The 17277-nt window shown below is 39.4% G+C and overlaps 2 protein-coding genes across 3 annotated transcripts; both read left to right on the plus strand.

The window, feature by feature from the left end:
- The first annotated feature begins 2257 nt into the window (after positions 1–2257).
- Positions 2258–3660, plus strand: LOC124182859 (coiled-coil-helix-coiled-coil-helix domain-containing protein 2). The gene is made up of 3 exons (XM_046570611.1): positions 2258–2484; positions 2727–3103; positions 3469–3660. The coding sequence occupies exons 1-3, from the start codon at positions 2444–2446 to the stop codon at positions 3477–3479; spliced, it is 429 nt and encodes a 142-aa protein (XP_046426567.1). The 5' UTR covers positions 2258–2443; the 3' UTR covers positions 3480–3660.
- A 2235-nt stretch (positions 3661–5895) lies between these two features.
- On the plus strand, positions 5896–17174 carry LOC124182857 (telomere-associated protein RIF1). Of its 2 annotated transcripts, none has more exons than XM_046570609.1 (15): positions 5896–6784; positions 6891–7094; positions 7184–7478; positions 7593–7930; positions 8032–8611; positions 8733–8932; positions 9154–9294; positions 9382–9547; positions 9853–10060; positions 10215–10441; positions 10757–11164; positions 11259–12875; positions 13084–13941; positions 14034–15575; positions 15653–17174. In XM_046570609.1, the coding sequence occupies exons 1-15, from the start codon at positions 6672–6674 to the stop codon at positions 16370–16372; spliced, it is 7617 nt and encodes a 2538-aa protein (XP_046426565.1). In that variant the 5' UTR covers positions 5896–6671; the 3' UTR covers positions 16373–17174. The 2 variants fall into 2 exon arrangements, with proteins under 2 accessions (XP_046426565.1, XP_046426566.1); XM_046570610.1 differs by having other exon boundaries at positions 11259–12866.
- The last annotated feature ends 103 nt before the right edge of the window (positions 17175–17277 follow it).

A 17277-nucleotide genomic window follows, 5' to 3' on the forward strand; every position in this document is an offset into this window, starting at 1 on the left:
CAATCAATAAGCGATAAAAAGCTGTACTGAGTTTATATTTATCTCTCAGTGAAGTAATTGCCATAAATCAATAATTCTACAGTCATTGATGTTTGTAATAAGTTGCAGACTTATTGTTAGTGCAGACGATTAATCGAGATAGATGCTCGAATTTGATATTGGCGAATTGATATACCGTCAACATGGCCCTGATGCTTACTATAGAAATTATGAACGTGAAAATGTAAACATTCAGATGATTCTGGTTTCACAAACATAAATATAAATACAATGAAACAAAAAAAGAATTACGAAGTGACAAAGAAAACTGGACATACATTGGTAAACACAAGTGCGGTGAAGAACTAATATTTTATTTCGCTAATTTTATGCGAAAGAAACATTCGACACGGAGAAACGATTTCAGCATCGTTCTTGTTATAATAATGTTGATAGTAATAATTCACATATAATTTGCGTCTATCTAACAATTTCAAATTCAATTTTAGGTACACGAATTGGGTGTAGTTGAAGACATTTCATACAAAAGAAAAAATGTGTTTATAGTACTAAAAAAACCGGTGCTTTAAGCTATTATTCGTACGACAATTTTTTTCTTAGTCTTCATTATTATTACTGGGGTTATTTTTTAAAGTGATAACCTCGAATATCTCTTTCTCTCACTCTTTCGGTAAATAAAAGAAATGTAGAGACGTCACGGTCGAGTCTCAAGCCGATTGTATTGAATCAATTATCATTTAAATGTGCGAGAGAAGCAATGATGATGAAGTTGGCGGGCTGATACAACCTCGCCGCGTACAGTACGGTTTATGTACCCAAGTCGGACTTAGAGTCTAGAAACTTGATTGGTGGGTTAAGGCAGATATTAATAATCCATGCGTGCGTATTTAGTTTCGCGTGATTGCAGTTAATCGTTTCTTCGCGGTTTTATTTACATCTAAAGATCGGAAGTCATTGTTACGTTACGGGTCAACTGCTCGTGATTCTTTACGGAAATTTTATAATCTATTGCATCAGATAGGTCACTAATCACTCGCAAAGTCTCTCATGCCTGAGCTGTGCTAGACTAAGCATTACATAAGCAGAAGAGTTGAGAAAAGAAAAAAAAACGGACGCTGGACTAAAGGTGTCATTGGCGTCAAAAAGAAGCCCGTGTTTCTGAGGTGGTTTGTAGCATACTTCGCTGTAATCATGGTAATTACAGTCATGGCAACGGAAGAAATGAGTATCTCTGCAGTTAGTTAGCGTTACTCTGTAACAATATACGTACAACCTCGAAAATTCGAACCTCAAATTAGAAATTCTCAGTATTCAGTTATTTCATATCGCAAATGTCTGGCCACAAGGAATCAGGTAAGAGCAAAAGATAGAGCCAGCAAGGACCCCAAAACACCTTCGCCAATATCTCAACGATCGTAAGTTAATCCAGTAATGCGTTTATGCTTTTTTTCTCTGAAAGTTTCTCCTGCGTTAATCATCTACACATATTTTTTTCTAACTTGTACAACGTTTTGTGCGTGAAAATTAGCATATATTTTTGACTCACAATCAAAAAAGTAGAAGCTGCAGTAAAGCTGGAACCTTACGAAATCGCCACATTGCTGAATCTGCACGGGCCTTTATTCAAATCTCGCACGTGAGGCTTGACAGTCACATGAAGACTGTTAGCCTCAGGTTATTTTTCATAATGGTTTGCCGGGTTTGGGGGTAATTTGACGATCCTGCGCTTACTGACTCGTCTCGTGGGATTCCATTGTAAAATTAATAAAGCATAGTAGAATTCTCTTTTGCCCCTTAGTAGCTGTTACCCGAACACTAAGCCGTGAGGCTGCAGTCTTTATACATCTTCAGTCGGGCTTATTCGTGATCCAATCAGATTCCTAGTCTGAAGGAATTGCGCATGCGCTCTTGAGCTTCAAGTCTGGTTTCCAGTTCCGTGCCGATGAAGGTCCAAAGTTCCACATACTTCGGAACCGTTTTCTTTGATGAAAACTATGTTTCAAAAGATCCCTGAATACATTATTAGGAGTATATCATTTCACTGTGGCAAATTTATAAACGAGAAAATCTTTTAAGTGAGTCAACAGTCATATTCAACTGAGTTCAATTTCCTGCCACTAGGTTCGCATGTCCGTAGTAAAGATCATTTAAATTTTCTCTCTATAGTATTTCTGCTCTTAGGATTAAACTTATATGAAAATGCGCCTTTTTAGTCACATGCCCCAACTTCCAATTTTGACGTCATTTACCTGAATTGCGGATTGTCGTGCGACATTGAACGTGTATTTCTACACATATATACATACATATATCATTGTTCCGGAATATTCTGCGTTGTGTAACTAGACATACATTCAGCCAGTGCCGAGCAGACGAGTCAGTTCAAAGCAAGAGAGCGTTTCGTGAAAGTGATATTGACTGAGCAAAGAATAAAGACTCAAACATGCCTCGACGAGGACGTTCCGCAAGTCCACCACCCCGAAGGTAGTAGAAATGTATTAAAATAAAGTAATTTCATCGACGCATTACATCACTGTCACGAGTATTATACTCATAATTATGATTCTAAAAACGCAATTTCGTGCAATAGTCAGCTTCATGCTTCCGTCGTCACGTTTTTATTGATTTCAACAAGTCATGTTGTTCCGAAATTTTTTCATAACTTTTATTTCCGTTTATGGTTTTTTTTTTTTGATCAATCCTGGATCATCTGAATGCTGTTACAGGGCGACGGTACCTGCGAGGGCTGCACCACCTCCAGCCCAGCCACCTATGCAGGCTGCGCCATCAGCCCCAATGGCCGCTCCATCCCAAGGTCCATCTCTGATGGGACAAATGGCAGCGACCGCCGGTGGTGTGGCAATTGGATCAGCAGTTGGACATACTATTGGACACGCAATGACTGGAATGTTTAGCGGAGGTTCAGACCAGCCTGCGGCCGCTGCTCCGGCTGCGCCTCAAGCTTCCGTGGCAGGCAATGCCGAACCCAGCGGACCTTGCGCATGGGAGATTAAACAGTTCCTCGAATGTGCACAGGGTCAATCAGACTTGACTCTGTGTGAGGGCTTCAACGAGGCCCTTCGCCAGTGCAAAGTTTCAAACCGTTAGTATTTAATGTAATTTCAAATAATAGAGGACAAGAAAAGATTGCAAGTGCAACACTAGTAAAACTGTTTGCAACGTAAAGTCTTTCTTTGATACTCCATTAGGAATGTGTAAATTCTGTGCAAGAAATAACAAGAAAACTACAGCATCTTTTATCTGAAATAGTGAACCATTAACACGTCAACGCAAACCAATCAAAGATGTGGCAAATAAATCAAATTTTATATAATAACAAATTGGAATCTGTAGATTAAACACTGCTTACATGTGGTACGTTTACATGTGAACAGCTGTTTAGTAATATTGCAGAAAATTGCAAAGAGCAGTGGATATGGTCAAGATTTTGTTTTCTTTTTGTTTCAGGTGTAATGTAGTGAGAGATACGTTTGTTTAATTAGAACATCGTGAAAACAACAAGTACACGCTACCTAACCGGCTCATGATCACGGAATCTATATTACTTGTAGTTTAACTATGATGGTAGTCCTGCTAATACCCTGACATGTACAATATGTAGAGTTATTCGTTGAATAAATAAATTCGTCGCCCAAGCTACAATGCCCAGTTTGATTTCAACGTAATTAATCTTGAAAAGGAAATTTATGCATGCACATCTCTAATGTCTCGAGTATATGTATCGTTAGCTTTTCTTAAAAAAGCATTATTATTAAATATTCTTACCAGTGATTTGGTACTATAAGACTGATATCAAAACATTAGTAGGTAAGAATATCCTTTACAGGGTGATTCAATCTCTAACAGAATCATCTGGCTGGCTACAGTCTTAGCACAAAAATCACATTCCATATCCTTGAAAGTAACTCGGAGTTATACCGATGCAATTATTTTATTCGGACTGAATATGTAATTGCAGGCCAGATGTAGTGATTATCCAACAACATCAGATAGAGTGAAAAGATCATTTTCGAATAAGTAGCAAAATCAGGTTTTTTCTAACCCATTTCAAAATCGACTTGATCTTGGGTATTACAATCGTTACCCAGCTTAACCTAACAAGTCTAACAACGGCCTCGACATAGCACCTCTTCTGGGCAAATTAAACATTTGACAGTTGGCAACAAGCTAGACAACACGCTAGAATCCCCGAGTGGTGACATCTCTAATTAGTTTTTGCAGAAAAACATTCAGAAAAATGGTAACAGTGCATGTCTTGAATTGCAAATTTATTTTTCTGTAACAAAATTTTTTCCGGTCACTTCTCGCAAATTACGAATATACGTATGCCGAAGTAAATTTTAATACCTCGTTAAGTTACATTTTCCGTACGGTCAAGACAAAAATGAAGATGCGAGCTAGCTATGCTTGCGCCATCTAAGATTGTGATGTAAAAATCTTGTTTAACACTAGATTATTCGTGTGAAGATTCATGTGTTGAATTGGTACATCAGATGTTGAATATTGAACTTCTCAAGCAAACCCGCGCATCTTCCCGACAGTAATACGTTTAAGTATTTTAATAGGATTTTATTCAATTTTTCAGATTTACGATAATGTCTTGCAAAGCGGCGTGGACTGGATTAAACTACAGTATCCAGATAACCATGATATGACGCTAATATCTTGATTACATAATATAAAATTGTATATTTCGCGCTGTTAGCTCAAAGTTCGAAACATAAACTGTGAATTAGACTCCCAAATACAATGTATGTCTTTTTGGACACGTGAGCGACAATTACAATCTCTTATTCCTATTCTTGATTTAGACCAATGGCTACGTCAAAAACTGAGCCGCCATATTGAAAGTATTTACATTCAGAACTAGAAACGTGAGTGCCCAAAATGGAACTGTATCAATGTGTTTTGAGAATAATACATCGTGGGACATGGGTTCTTGAATAGAACCCAATAGTCATTGAATGGAACAGAAAAAAGCACAAGATATCGATTCTCTTGCTCTCTAATTATCATGTCTCTAATTCCTATGTCAAGAAAAACATAGTACACATAACAGGTCTTTTTATTGCCACAACACTCTCCCAGACTTCCTGCACTAGTCGAAAGAGCATAACTTTGGATTGGTACTAAATTTCTTAGCCTGGAAAGCGCAGAAAAGTGTAGTAGCTATGATAATACTAGCAGTTAAAAACCTAACCCAACCTTACCTCAAGTTCCTACTGTAGTTAGTCAACTGCGTTGGACGAGGGTAGGAAGCCAATGGGAGTGAGGAATGGGAAGTGATCCAGATCAATTTATTGACCCAACTATTTTCCAAACGGGATCATCCGGAAGCTCTGATATTCGTTTGATCATAGCCCTGATCGAGTAGCCAGTGTTCAAGAAACCGTTTAGACTTTAGCGCAGTTGCAAAAGCGCTGGGCGAAATACTGACGTGAAAGTCTATAGCGCCGAAGGTGCTTTCGGAGTGGTAATTTTACTCGACAAGTAGCGCCCTGAAACCTCATTCGCGGGATTTTTTGTCGCCTTCGTTTTGTTCGGTAAGCCTAGATGACCACGACCGGTCTCCGTCAACTCGATTTGATGCCGCGTTGCGGCACTAACAATAAATAGCTGAACTGATTGAACCACCCGATACCTCGTTAATCCTCCTCAACACTGGCCATCGGACGTTGCCCAGCGGACGTGCGATATACTGTCACAACCTGTCCCGACCTGCTAGCTTGTTTCGTCCTGTCGTCACGGGCTCTCCCCCGCCCCTCTACCGACCTTTCCACTGTATGTTTGAAGCATACACTACTGGAGGTAGCTTCGCGTGCACATAAAGTGTAGCGGAGGAGTGAGAGAGAGAGAGAGAGAGAGAAAGAGAGAACGAGAGGTATACGTTGGTATATGATCTATCTCTCCCGCTCTACGCCTGATTGGCCGTTATGTTTCCTCTCAGCCAATCAAACGCAGAGTGAGAGGGACGGAGTAACCCCAAAATATATGTATCTCTCTAATCACTTCGGCTGCATTTGTCGCGAGGTCGATGGGATGGGTAGCTCCCTCCAGTAGTATATGCCCTAAGCCCTCCCCCCGCAAAGCTCGCTACGCGCCTTGATTTCGCCAAAACAAACCAAGATCTCTTCGCGCCGTCGTCGTAATAATTTGTGCCGGACGAACCGGGGGCAACGTCGACCAGTGATTATTTCTAGTTTGATAAACCAGAGCGAGCTGAAAGACCGCGAAGCAGGCGAGAGACTTCACTCTGCTGACAATGGACGCGGAGCCAATCCGCTGACAAGAGCAAATATTTTTCAACCTCTTCGCACAGCAAACGTCTCAGCAGCAACGGTCCTGAGACTGTCGGCAAAAAATTGCGCTCTGCGCGTCGTTCTGTTGTTTATACAAACACGAACTTACACAACTTACGCACGACCACGATTTAGGGCGATTTCGAAATCACTCGTGCACTCACGCACACAAGCCGGCGTCGAAGCGAATCCCCGTAAAAAAGTTTGCCAAGAGGCCGAGTGCCTTGGAGAAAAGTGTCATATTTCCGTCACGTGGACGGGCGGCATTCGCGGCTTCCTCGAGTCATTGAGCGATGTGTCAGACAACTGCCGCGTGAATTTATCTGGATACAGTAAAAACAACCGGCGTCAATGTCGTCCAGCAGGTCAGAGTTTAGGAGGAGCCAGGTCTTCACGGCGGTCAGGACTCTGCGCGGTTCTTTGGACCCTCAAGAAATATGCGAGGCGTTGACCTGCATTCAGAGGTGATAAAATCTTCAAACTATCTTACTTTACTCGTTCTTTCTCGCATTAACCGTACCGCTGTTGATGAAGTAACGACAGGAAATTTTAATCGATCGGTGATTTTAGCGCCGTTGCCAGGCCTGGAGCTGTGGACTCTCTTTCCGAGGGACAATTGAAGGAAATATGCAAATTAGTTCTCTCAGCTTTCACGAGTGGCAAGGAAATTCTCTACCCTGAAGCGAGTTGCACTTTGGCTGCCATTCTTCGATCATGCAGAGATCGCAAGCTCAATTTATTCAGTGAACTGATGCGCGTTAACTTTGAGGCGAGGTGCGATTACCCAATGAATACTAATCAGCTATCGTTTCCTGTGTGACCATTTTAAGGCTCAGTTCGTCATTTTTTTATATTTTTTTCAGGCTCAAAATATTCCAGCTCTTTGAAGGGCTTCAGGATGAAGCAGTGAAGGCGTTATCTTCTGATAAATATATTGTCGACTTTCTCAAGGATTGCATGAACTCAGTAACTGCTGAAAAAATGGATTGGATTGCTCCAGACGCTTGCGTTGATAACATAAAACCCCTGCAAATTGTTGAGTATAAAACATTGTCCACTGTGGAACAGGTAGAGGAAAAAATCGTCGTCTGTGTACTGAATTTGCTGTATAGACTTTACAAATTATCTACTTCCACCACTTACGATGAATGTGCAAAGGTGGGTCTTCTCTTGCTATTTTCATCATTCTAACCATGTCAAGCTGGTGCAACGTTTATTAGACCACTGACCCTTTCTAATGACTTGATGATCTATCTAATAATGTTCTTTCAGTTCAGTGGTATGTTTTTGGACAAAGTAGCAACCTTGGCTTACATGGGTCACAAACGACAGCGAGGTCCGGCAATACAAGTACTCCAGATTCCTAACATGGGAAATCGCATACGCATTAGTTCACCTACTGTATGGCAAGACTACAAAACCATGTTGCAGAATACTTATTGTAAACGCATGTCAATTTTAGTATCTGCCTGTGAACCTGACTGGTCTGTGCTCTGGACTACTAGCATTCAGCTCCTCGGCACAGAACTTCATCGCGGAGCTGGTCTCATAAATAACCTGCTTAGTGTCGAGGAGAAAGCATTTAAATCTGTGGATACGGTTGTACGCAGGTAAAGTGAAATGCGCGGCAAATGTTTGACAAGAAACTGCAACATAGTCAGTATTATTCAAGTGACACAATTTTCTAAACTTTTAAATACTTTTTACACAGGCAAGCTTTCTTATCATGGAACCTGATAGTGGACAACTTTGCCCTTGACGAACAGGAGCTTGCTACTGTCAGACGAATTAAGCTACTCTGTATACCATTGAATGCTAAGAACAGTAAAACTGAGATGATGACTATGACAAAACTTACGGTTTGGTGGCATCTGATCTACAAGCTGTTCAAGCATATTGAAAAATTTACTAGCCCAGTACTTACTCAGTTCCTTAACTTTTGTTTTGGTCCACTTGGTGACACGCCACTTTTATCATCGAAATTCAACGTTGTTCCTTCGCCCGGCAAGAGATTTTACAAAACTAAATTTATCGCAATTGACGCACTCTTGCAACTTTTGTCTGCAAATGAGAAAGATTTGGAATTAACGAAATCTTCACTAGAAGAAAAACTTCCATCTCCTGTCAGTGACGAAGTATTCAAGCAATGTTACAAAACGTTTGTACACTGCGTTGGTGAGGCAATGCTTGCCTTGACTCACATGGAATTAGAAACAAGAGGTGAAATAATTGCCGTCTTTTGGAAAACTCTCCTTGCTCGAACTAAGGATATCGAAGATGGCGCTGCACTGGTAGGTTACTATTTATGTGATTACAAAATATCTCATTGTAAAATGAAAATAACAACTGGTTGCAAAATCAATCAGTCTCTTCAACAATTTTTTTTTTCCTTTATATATATATATGTTTTAGTCACAAATACACAAAGAAATTATATTGCTCTTCATGGCATTGGGGGAGTATATCGAAACTAAACCAATCATCAGGGATACCATGCTGGATATTATTATACCGAGCCTTGAGTCTCTACCGGCTTATATATTTAATTTTGACACAATGGTCGATCTAATGACTATTTTTATAAAACCGTCAATGCTGAGTAAAATCGACAGGTACGTAGGATATATCTCGTTAACTAGTGTCTAAAAGACTAGTGTCGTGTTTGCTTGAAAGTAACATCTTACATATTTTATATAAGTCTAGATCATAGAAATTTCTGTTACATGACGACGTTGTAGATTTAAAATAATAAATTTAAACTACATTAAACTATTCTTTCTGCTGATTACAGCAATATGATCGTCAATATATTATTTTTTTAATCTATTTAAAGGACACACCATGATTTAATCAATTACCTGCTCTGGCGAGGAGTCAAACCATCTGAGCAAATATCTTATGTACCAAACGCATTTGAAGTGATTAAAAAGCTAGTTGAGCAACTTGAATCAGTAAATACTATTCCTGAAAACTCGTAAGTTATGTTTATATTGAAGAAGAAAATTAGAATCTGATTATTCAAGCATAATCTGTTTATTATAACCGAAATTTATTTCTGCAGAAATGGTTTGTTTGTACTATGGTGTATTCTCTGTGAGATGGTAATTAAATACATGAATGATGGGAAGGAAGTGAACGAAGGTGATGCAGCGGCACATAACTTTAAAACCATTCAAACTTTGATGAAGTTCCCGTTTACACGTAATCTAGTAACTGATGTACGGAATGTGAGTGAAAAAATTTGTTTACGCTTCATCTTTGATAGCTACAAATTAATTTCATTTTTGTTTTTATTTCTTATTTTCTACTTGAATGTTGAGTGATCCTATGATTGTTATCCTTTAAAATTGATTTTTGTTTCAAGTTTATAGTGCCAAAATGTTAGATTTTCTTTTACTGTAACAATATTTTTAAGTATCTGTTCAGGTAAAGCGTATAAGAAGAAAAAAGAATCAGGAAAGCATGGAAAGTAAAGAGCCATTATGTTCGTGTTTATTATTATTTCGTTAATGTAATTATACGGTAATTGTAGATCAAGAAGATTGCAGTTACGTGGAAAAATCTTTACGGACAGTTCGATCTTCAAGCTAATCTAGTTTCTACAGTAAAGCCCAACGAATTTGTATCATTAGCAATTTCTATGATACAAGATGGCATTGATTCAGATGAACGATACGCCGGCTTTGCCGTATCTTGCCTGGACGGAATATTGACAACAATGAATTACAAGCACGTGCTTGGTAGGAAAAAAGAAAATATTACTTATTCGCGTTGTAGACTGATCCCATTTTGTACCCGATGTACATGCAATGAGTATTGAAATTTGATATCCGTATTTGCAAACGAGTTTAAGCATTATTCAATATTATTTTGTGTTCTTTCTTTTTTTTTTAGACACAAATGGATTCCTGCCCATAGTGAGACTTATCAACAATTTATGCATAATCAACTTTCGAGTGAAAAATTTCAAGGACGCTGAGGTTGCGCTTAGAGAACTATCATCTGTATTGATAACCCTTTATGGACATGCGCCCAGCAAATTAGCGACATGCTTAGAAGCAGTACGGCCTGCACTTGAACACATGCTGGGACCTTGCAAAGAAGAGAGTTTAGTGAAAGAGGTAATCAGAACTTGCTTATCGGTAGTGTAAATTAAATATTGACAGTTTTCAGAACCCTGGAAAATTGGCAATGTCAGTGATCGTAGCTAATACCTAGAATTGAACATATTTCAAAATGAAACTTGAGAGCAAAACCTGAGATATTGTTTTTCTTTTCACTTTTTAATCATCCCTGATAGATTTTATGTAGTATAAAGATTATATAAAGAAATCGTAAATCATAAACTTAAACACACTCGTATCTAATGTTAATAAAATGTAAAGCCATTTTGTTTTCATCTGGTATTTGTAGAACTTGATATCCTGTAATTCTAGATCATGAGTACCTGGGAAACAATCATGAGCATTTTCAAAGGGCTTGGAGCGATCTTATCGTCAACGATGATCGTGTCATTTCAAAAAGCTTTCCAACTGGCCCTCCGTCACCAAGAATTTGAAATCGTGTCTCAAACGCTTTCTTGTCTGGATTTGGATGAGTACAGGAACAAACCTTTGGTGAAAAAACTTATAAATGATGCCAAATCGGATAAAGTTAAACAAGAATCTACTGGTTTAACTCTACCAGAAAATGGAGATAAGCAAACTCCCAAATTCCCAAAACAGACTGGCAGCTTTCTCAACCGCAAAATCTCCAGCCCTAAGCCTATCACACCTGGCCCTGGTCCAAGCCACATATCTAAAAATGCAGCGAAGTGTCCATATTTTCCTGACCCTGATTCACAGGTACGTGACTATTTTGTCTAATTATCTTAATATACAACCAGTATTTAATCCTGACTGACTTTGTAGATAAATAGCTGCGATTTCTTCATTACAGGAATACGTTGTTATAAAAAATGACTTTAAATTCGACGCCAATCGGCTTACAGAACATCAGAAAGAGTCGCTGTTGAGAAGACGGGAGGATATTCCAGCACTCTATAACGACCTTTCACAGTCTTACTCTCAAGACACACAAAAGATCCAAGAATGGTTTGACAAAGAGAAGAGCAAGATTGTTAACCAGGATACAACATGTAAATTGAATAGCACCAATGCCCTTGGTGCAGGTGATAAGGATACAAATATCGGAGAAGCAAATAAAGAAAACAAACTTGATCCAGGTCAAACAGTTGTTACCGAAACTAGTGAGACTTCCAGTAAGGTGCAGACGAAGGAAGTTGAGGGTGAAAAAATTAAGAATGGAGAGAATATAAAAATCACTGAAAATCCATCGACCTGTGAGAGAATTTCGCCAACTATCGAGTCCTCTAAGGATGTTGAGACCAATCTATTAATAGCAAAAAAATTGAACTTCGAATCGTTGACTGAATTTCCCAAGGAGACATCTTCTGAGAAAAAATCGATCGAAACACCTTCAACTTTGCAAAATCCAAATATGTCTGAGGAAAAGTCTAAGCAAGTTAAAGAGGCCACTAAGAGAGGAGTAAAGCGGAAAACTACAGGGTCGGACAGCGACAGCGAAGGAAACATTTGCATCAGCAGAAAACTCAGAAAATCAACTCTTCCGATAGTCATTGATACCCAGAGTGATTCTGATAGCATTCAGTCAACGGAGAGTGAGAAGGACAAAAAGCCCTTAAGCAAGAGGACAAAAACTGAAATGTCACGTCTCAGGATAAACATGGTATTTGGGAATGATCAATTTCTCAATCATCCTGGTCGCAGACGATCTAAAGTAAACTATGAGGACGAAGGGGAGGCAAAGACGGATGAATGCGAGTCATGTGAGACATCCAAAACCACTAGAAACAGCAAAACCATTCGCGCTAAAGGTACGGTAAAGGAAATCAAATCTGACCCTGGGTCTCAATCTTCGCAAAAACGGAAGCTTAGAAATTCGAAAAGCTCAGCACTTGACGAAATGTCGATGGAAAAGAAAACCGTGGAAAAAAAAACGATGGAAAAGAATACAGTGGAAAAGAAAACGATGGAAAAGAATATAGTAGAGAAGAAAACGGTGGAAAAAAAATCGGTGGAAAAGAAATTAGAAAAAAAATTGGTAGATAGCCCCAGTTCTGAAGACTCGACAAACCCTGTTTCTCATGAAAATACTACAAAAAAAAATCCGAGTGATAAATCTGAATCTAAAGATAGCAATGAGATTCAGGAGCTGGCAAAAGAGCCAGATCTTAATATCACGGAAAATGAGTCTCAAGAGTCAGCTTCTCAGAATTTTACCAGTGACTCGGAAGAAATTGTTGAAAGTTCGCAAGCATCCTCTACCAGTGGTTCGTCAGTGTTGGACAAAAAATATAGCAACAAGCAATGTTTTATTAGGATCAACAAAATGCAAAGCTTACAACCTGGCCAAACAATCGAACTTGATGTTGGAAATGAAAAAACTAAGATCATAAAGGGTCCCGAACCTGACAGCCCGTTCAAAGTATGCACATCTGAGACAACCGAGGTTTCACTGAGAGAAGTATGTTCCGTAAAATTTATGTTTTCATTTAATAAAATCAGAATTGTACAATTAATTTCGATTTTGTCAATTCAACAATCTCACAAGGCTCTACTCCTCATTTGATGTGATTAGCCTGCTTCTCCTTGTTCGGTTTTTACCGCCCGTTACAATTTTAAAATGTAAATTTACATTTCTTGTTATTGTGCAGTGAGTAATAATTGTATTTATCTGTTAGTCTGTTAGCGAGAATAACATCGATGCAGAAAAGATGGAAGAGGAGAAGGAAGAGAAAGAGAATACTGCCTTGCAAAATATTAAGGAAATTGACGATACAACTACAACTCCAGAAATAATAGTGCTGACTGAACCTGTTGTGACAGCTGAGGCGAAAACTACGTCGCCAGAATTGAGACCATCCCTGGCAACTGACGTTTCCTTGTCACCAATTAGACTTCCTAGCTCGCTGTTAAGCTCATGCTCACCTAAAACCTGTCTGAAACGATATTCTAAAGTAAGAACAGTCACACCACAGGGTCGTACAGCTCACATGCTGGGCCTTGTAACTAAACAAGCGTTAGCAGAGACCAAGTCCAGTGTTTCGCTGGATGAAGATCCTGCTTCGAGTTCTAAAAAGGCCAAGGAAAACGAAGAGGAGCCTGCTGCAGGAAAAAAAGATCGGTTCTTTGTTCTTAAGGAACCGGAACGACTTGGAAGTCCGTCTGGGAGCAGACAGGAAAAAATATTTAACAAGATGAGAACCACTCCAGATAAGGATGCGTTGTCACAGACAATGACGAATCATTTTGGTAACTTGAGAAATGACGGGGAGAAATCGTCACTGGTAAAGATAATGGACATGGAACACACTAGTACAGATGGTACACCAATTGATCGGACTGGTGACTCGAACAGAGAAAAGACTGACGAAGAAAACAATGCCTTGCTCGCTCAAGACAGAGAGGCACTTCCCATACTTGAGTGGTCCAGCGCCAATCCACCATCCTTAACTGCCTCGCCATCGGCCAGCATTCTCAAACGACAGCGGCAGCTACCGATTGAAAATGATGCTGAGAGTCCAACTGTTGCGTGCAAGGTAAGCAGAATTCTTTTTTTCTTATTTACCTATGACAATCAATTGACACAGATAAAACAATGAGTTGTTCTTGTTTACTTTCGTGACTTCAGAGAAAACGAGTCAGTTTTGCCGATCCTCCAGTCTCTAAAGAAATGGGGTATGAGATAACTACCTCAACATCCCCCCACCGTATGAGCAAAGTTTCCTCAGGATCGCGTATTTTCGTCCCACGCAAGGATTCTCCAATACGCTTGAAGCAGACAAAGATTAAAACCTTCCAAAGTTCTGGACAGTTTGATAAAGAACAGGAAATGGAAGTTGATAAATCTTTAAATCCAACCGATTCCCAGGTCATCGATGAGATATTAAATGAGGGCAAATGTAGTTCAAAAACCGAGGCTGACTCTGATAATCTGACAGTAACATCTCAGGAAACCCAAAATCAGACTTTAGGTATTGTCAACAATAGTAACAATCAGATTTCCCTGTCAGAGCGCGGAAACGATTCCGCAAGAGTGACCCTTGATAATTTGACGATGGAAATAGAAATAGCAGCCGGATCTCCGAAATCGAAGTTCAAAACTAAAGATGCCAAAGATATAATGGAACAAGATGTAAACGTGTTGGAGAAGCAAAATATTGAGGAGACTGAAACCCAGCAAGACATATTTGAGATCGTCAATACTGCCCCAGTCATCGACAAGTGTAAAAGTTTGCCAAAAAGAGACCAAAAGACGAGCACCACCTTGGGGAACAAGACTTCACAAGACGACAGCAGTCTGAGATATATTGAAATGAACGTACCAACGAATCCCACTATCCAGGAATGTCTAACGAGAAAAGAAAGCTCGTGCATAGATGATCTTGAGGACACAGTTGACATACAAAATGTGACAGGACTCAATTCGACTACTAATTCCGAGGAATTGTTCTCCAGCAAACCCGTCAGGACCAGCACACATGCTAATGATACCGGACAATCAGCTGAATTTGACACTCTTCCTGTGACAGATTCAGTTTTTTCCAATTTACCATTCAGCCAGAGCAGCCAGGTCACCAATGACACTATGGAACTTGACCAGCCAGAATTGCTGGATTCTGCATGCCCAATATTCCCCACGTTGATAGAGTCTAGTGAACCAATCGATTCGATCGTAGGATATCTTGCCGATCCTCTGTGGAAGTCACACCTGTCTAACTACTTTCAAACAAAGGGCATTGAAACAGTGGGAAATCTTGCTCAGCTAAGCGAGCGTGAAGTTAATTGGATACCGGTGAAACGGAGCCCTAAGGTTCCCTTTGTTAAGAGTGTATTAGAACATTTCGAAAAGTCGGCTGTCGTCAGCTTGCCATCTCTCGGAACTATGGACAACACATCGCAGTCGTCGGCCGGCATTACCCCTACCACATCTCCTGACTTGTCATTGACTAGCTCTACGCCTATCGCTCAGTCTTCCTCCCTTTGTCCACCCCTAGTTAAACTGAAAGTTAGAAATTCAATGAATGATTGTGTAACATGTCCTAAGAAACTGACTAAATCTACAGAAACTCAAGTGTCGATTGAGGAACTTCTGGACGAGGTTGATGCTTCGGTTACACTTAAAAGTGCGATAAAAAGATGCTCGGCGGAAAATATTATCGCTAATTATAGGGTAAGTGATACGATTGAAAATTATTTACTTTAAAGAATTATTCGTTGATTTATTTGTGTATCTTTTGTTTCTTCCAGTTGAAGATGAAAAACATGGCTGACGAAGACCTTGAACGTGCAACTATAAAAATGCTTGGAATACAGCCAAAGACTAGCGTTGACGCGCATCTAAAAACTGCATGTCGAGCCTCAGGATTGGAAAAAGTCCTGGGTAGACTGCCGGACATTTTCAGCCATGACAAAAATTTCTTTACGAAACTTTTGGGAGCGTATCGTCGTAAAATCCAAGCTGCAGACTGCATGCAGGCGTTGGATTTTGAGGAGATTAAAACTGCTATCAACAAGCGTTGCACGTCGTCAGATCTTGCGGAATTGCTTTCAAGAAAACTCAAGGAAGAGGCAGATGCTGGTATAACTACACCAATGACTGAATTGTCCAGCCTTCAAGCGATGCTGAAACGTATGCCCAAAGATTTGATCATCAGTCACACAGTCGCCAATGAGGAACTCATCTCCCCACTCATCGTATTGGACATTGCCCTACAGAACAACAGTCCTGCTGACATATGTTCGGCCCTAGAAGGACAGCCAAGCACTGTACGAAATCGTATTTTCAGCGAGCTATGCACCATTCAGGCCTTGACGACACATATAGAAGAGAAAAATTTATCCGATGATGCATTAACAGAGCTGTTGAAAGTGGTGGCCAAAAATTTGGATACGACAAGACTCCTTGACGTGTTCAATGAGACTTTAAAAGAGAAATTCACCCAGCTAAAACCGCCGTCAAATACGTAGGTTTTACACCGCCCCCTTGTACTTTCAATACTTTTTTTTCCGTTTCGTTTATTGATTTATGGATAATAGGAATATTTTATTTTCCAGTCAAATGTTATTTTCCTTAAATAGCTTATTTCTTTCTTGAGTTTATGAACTTTGATACCACGCTGATTGCAGTTCTTGGTTTACAGTAATTTACTGACGGTAAATATCGGTATTCACTCAGCAGATCTTGTGTTCCCTAAATTTAAAAATGCTGCGTTGTAAATATAAATAGTGTGTAATGATTAACGATTATTTGAATACTGATTATGCTGATTCAACTATTTGAATAATCAAATATCTTATGTTGTAGGACTAGGTACTTTATTTATGTAGTCACCTTTAAATGCATGAAAGAAAGAAGGAAAAAAATGATTAGTACCAAATACATGAATTTCAGCATTATCATTATCATTTTCATTCTTATTTATACAAATATTATCGTAATAATTGGTGAAAAATTAAAGATTGTAATGATGTCTGCAAAAGTTGACGCTTTCAAAAAACAATCTTCCCCCCCCTACTTTTTACCCGTATATGCATAAAAGACATTTCTCCAAGCTAAGAATCACTAAAATTAAGTACAGTGAATCGAAGTGTCGCCTTAAGCGAATACTACCGAACGTTCTCAACGCGGCACCGAGAGTATAAACATCTGCATTTTTCCGCATTATTCTCGATAAGTCAATCACTGTATGCAGCCTTAAATTCATATTGTATGTACTAGCGCGTCCAGTTTACGAATGCTTTAAAAATAATAAATCTGGGACTTTTTCAATTACTGATCTATTATTGCACTATAAATTTTACTGCTTGTTTTGTGCGTAGACTTGGCGCCTCTTAGTTCTGAGGACCAACCGAGCACCTTGTAATTGTCTCAG

Source organism: Neodiprion fabricii, chromosome 5 (assembly GCF_021155785.1).
Source record: "Neodiprion fabricii isolate iyNeoFabr1 chromosome 5, iyNeoFabr1.1, whole genome shotgun sequence".
In the NCBI taxonomy this organism is placed as follows: Eukaryota; Metazoa; Arthropoda; class Insecta; order Hymenoptera; family Diprionidae; genus Neodiprion; species Neodiprion fabricii.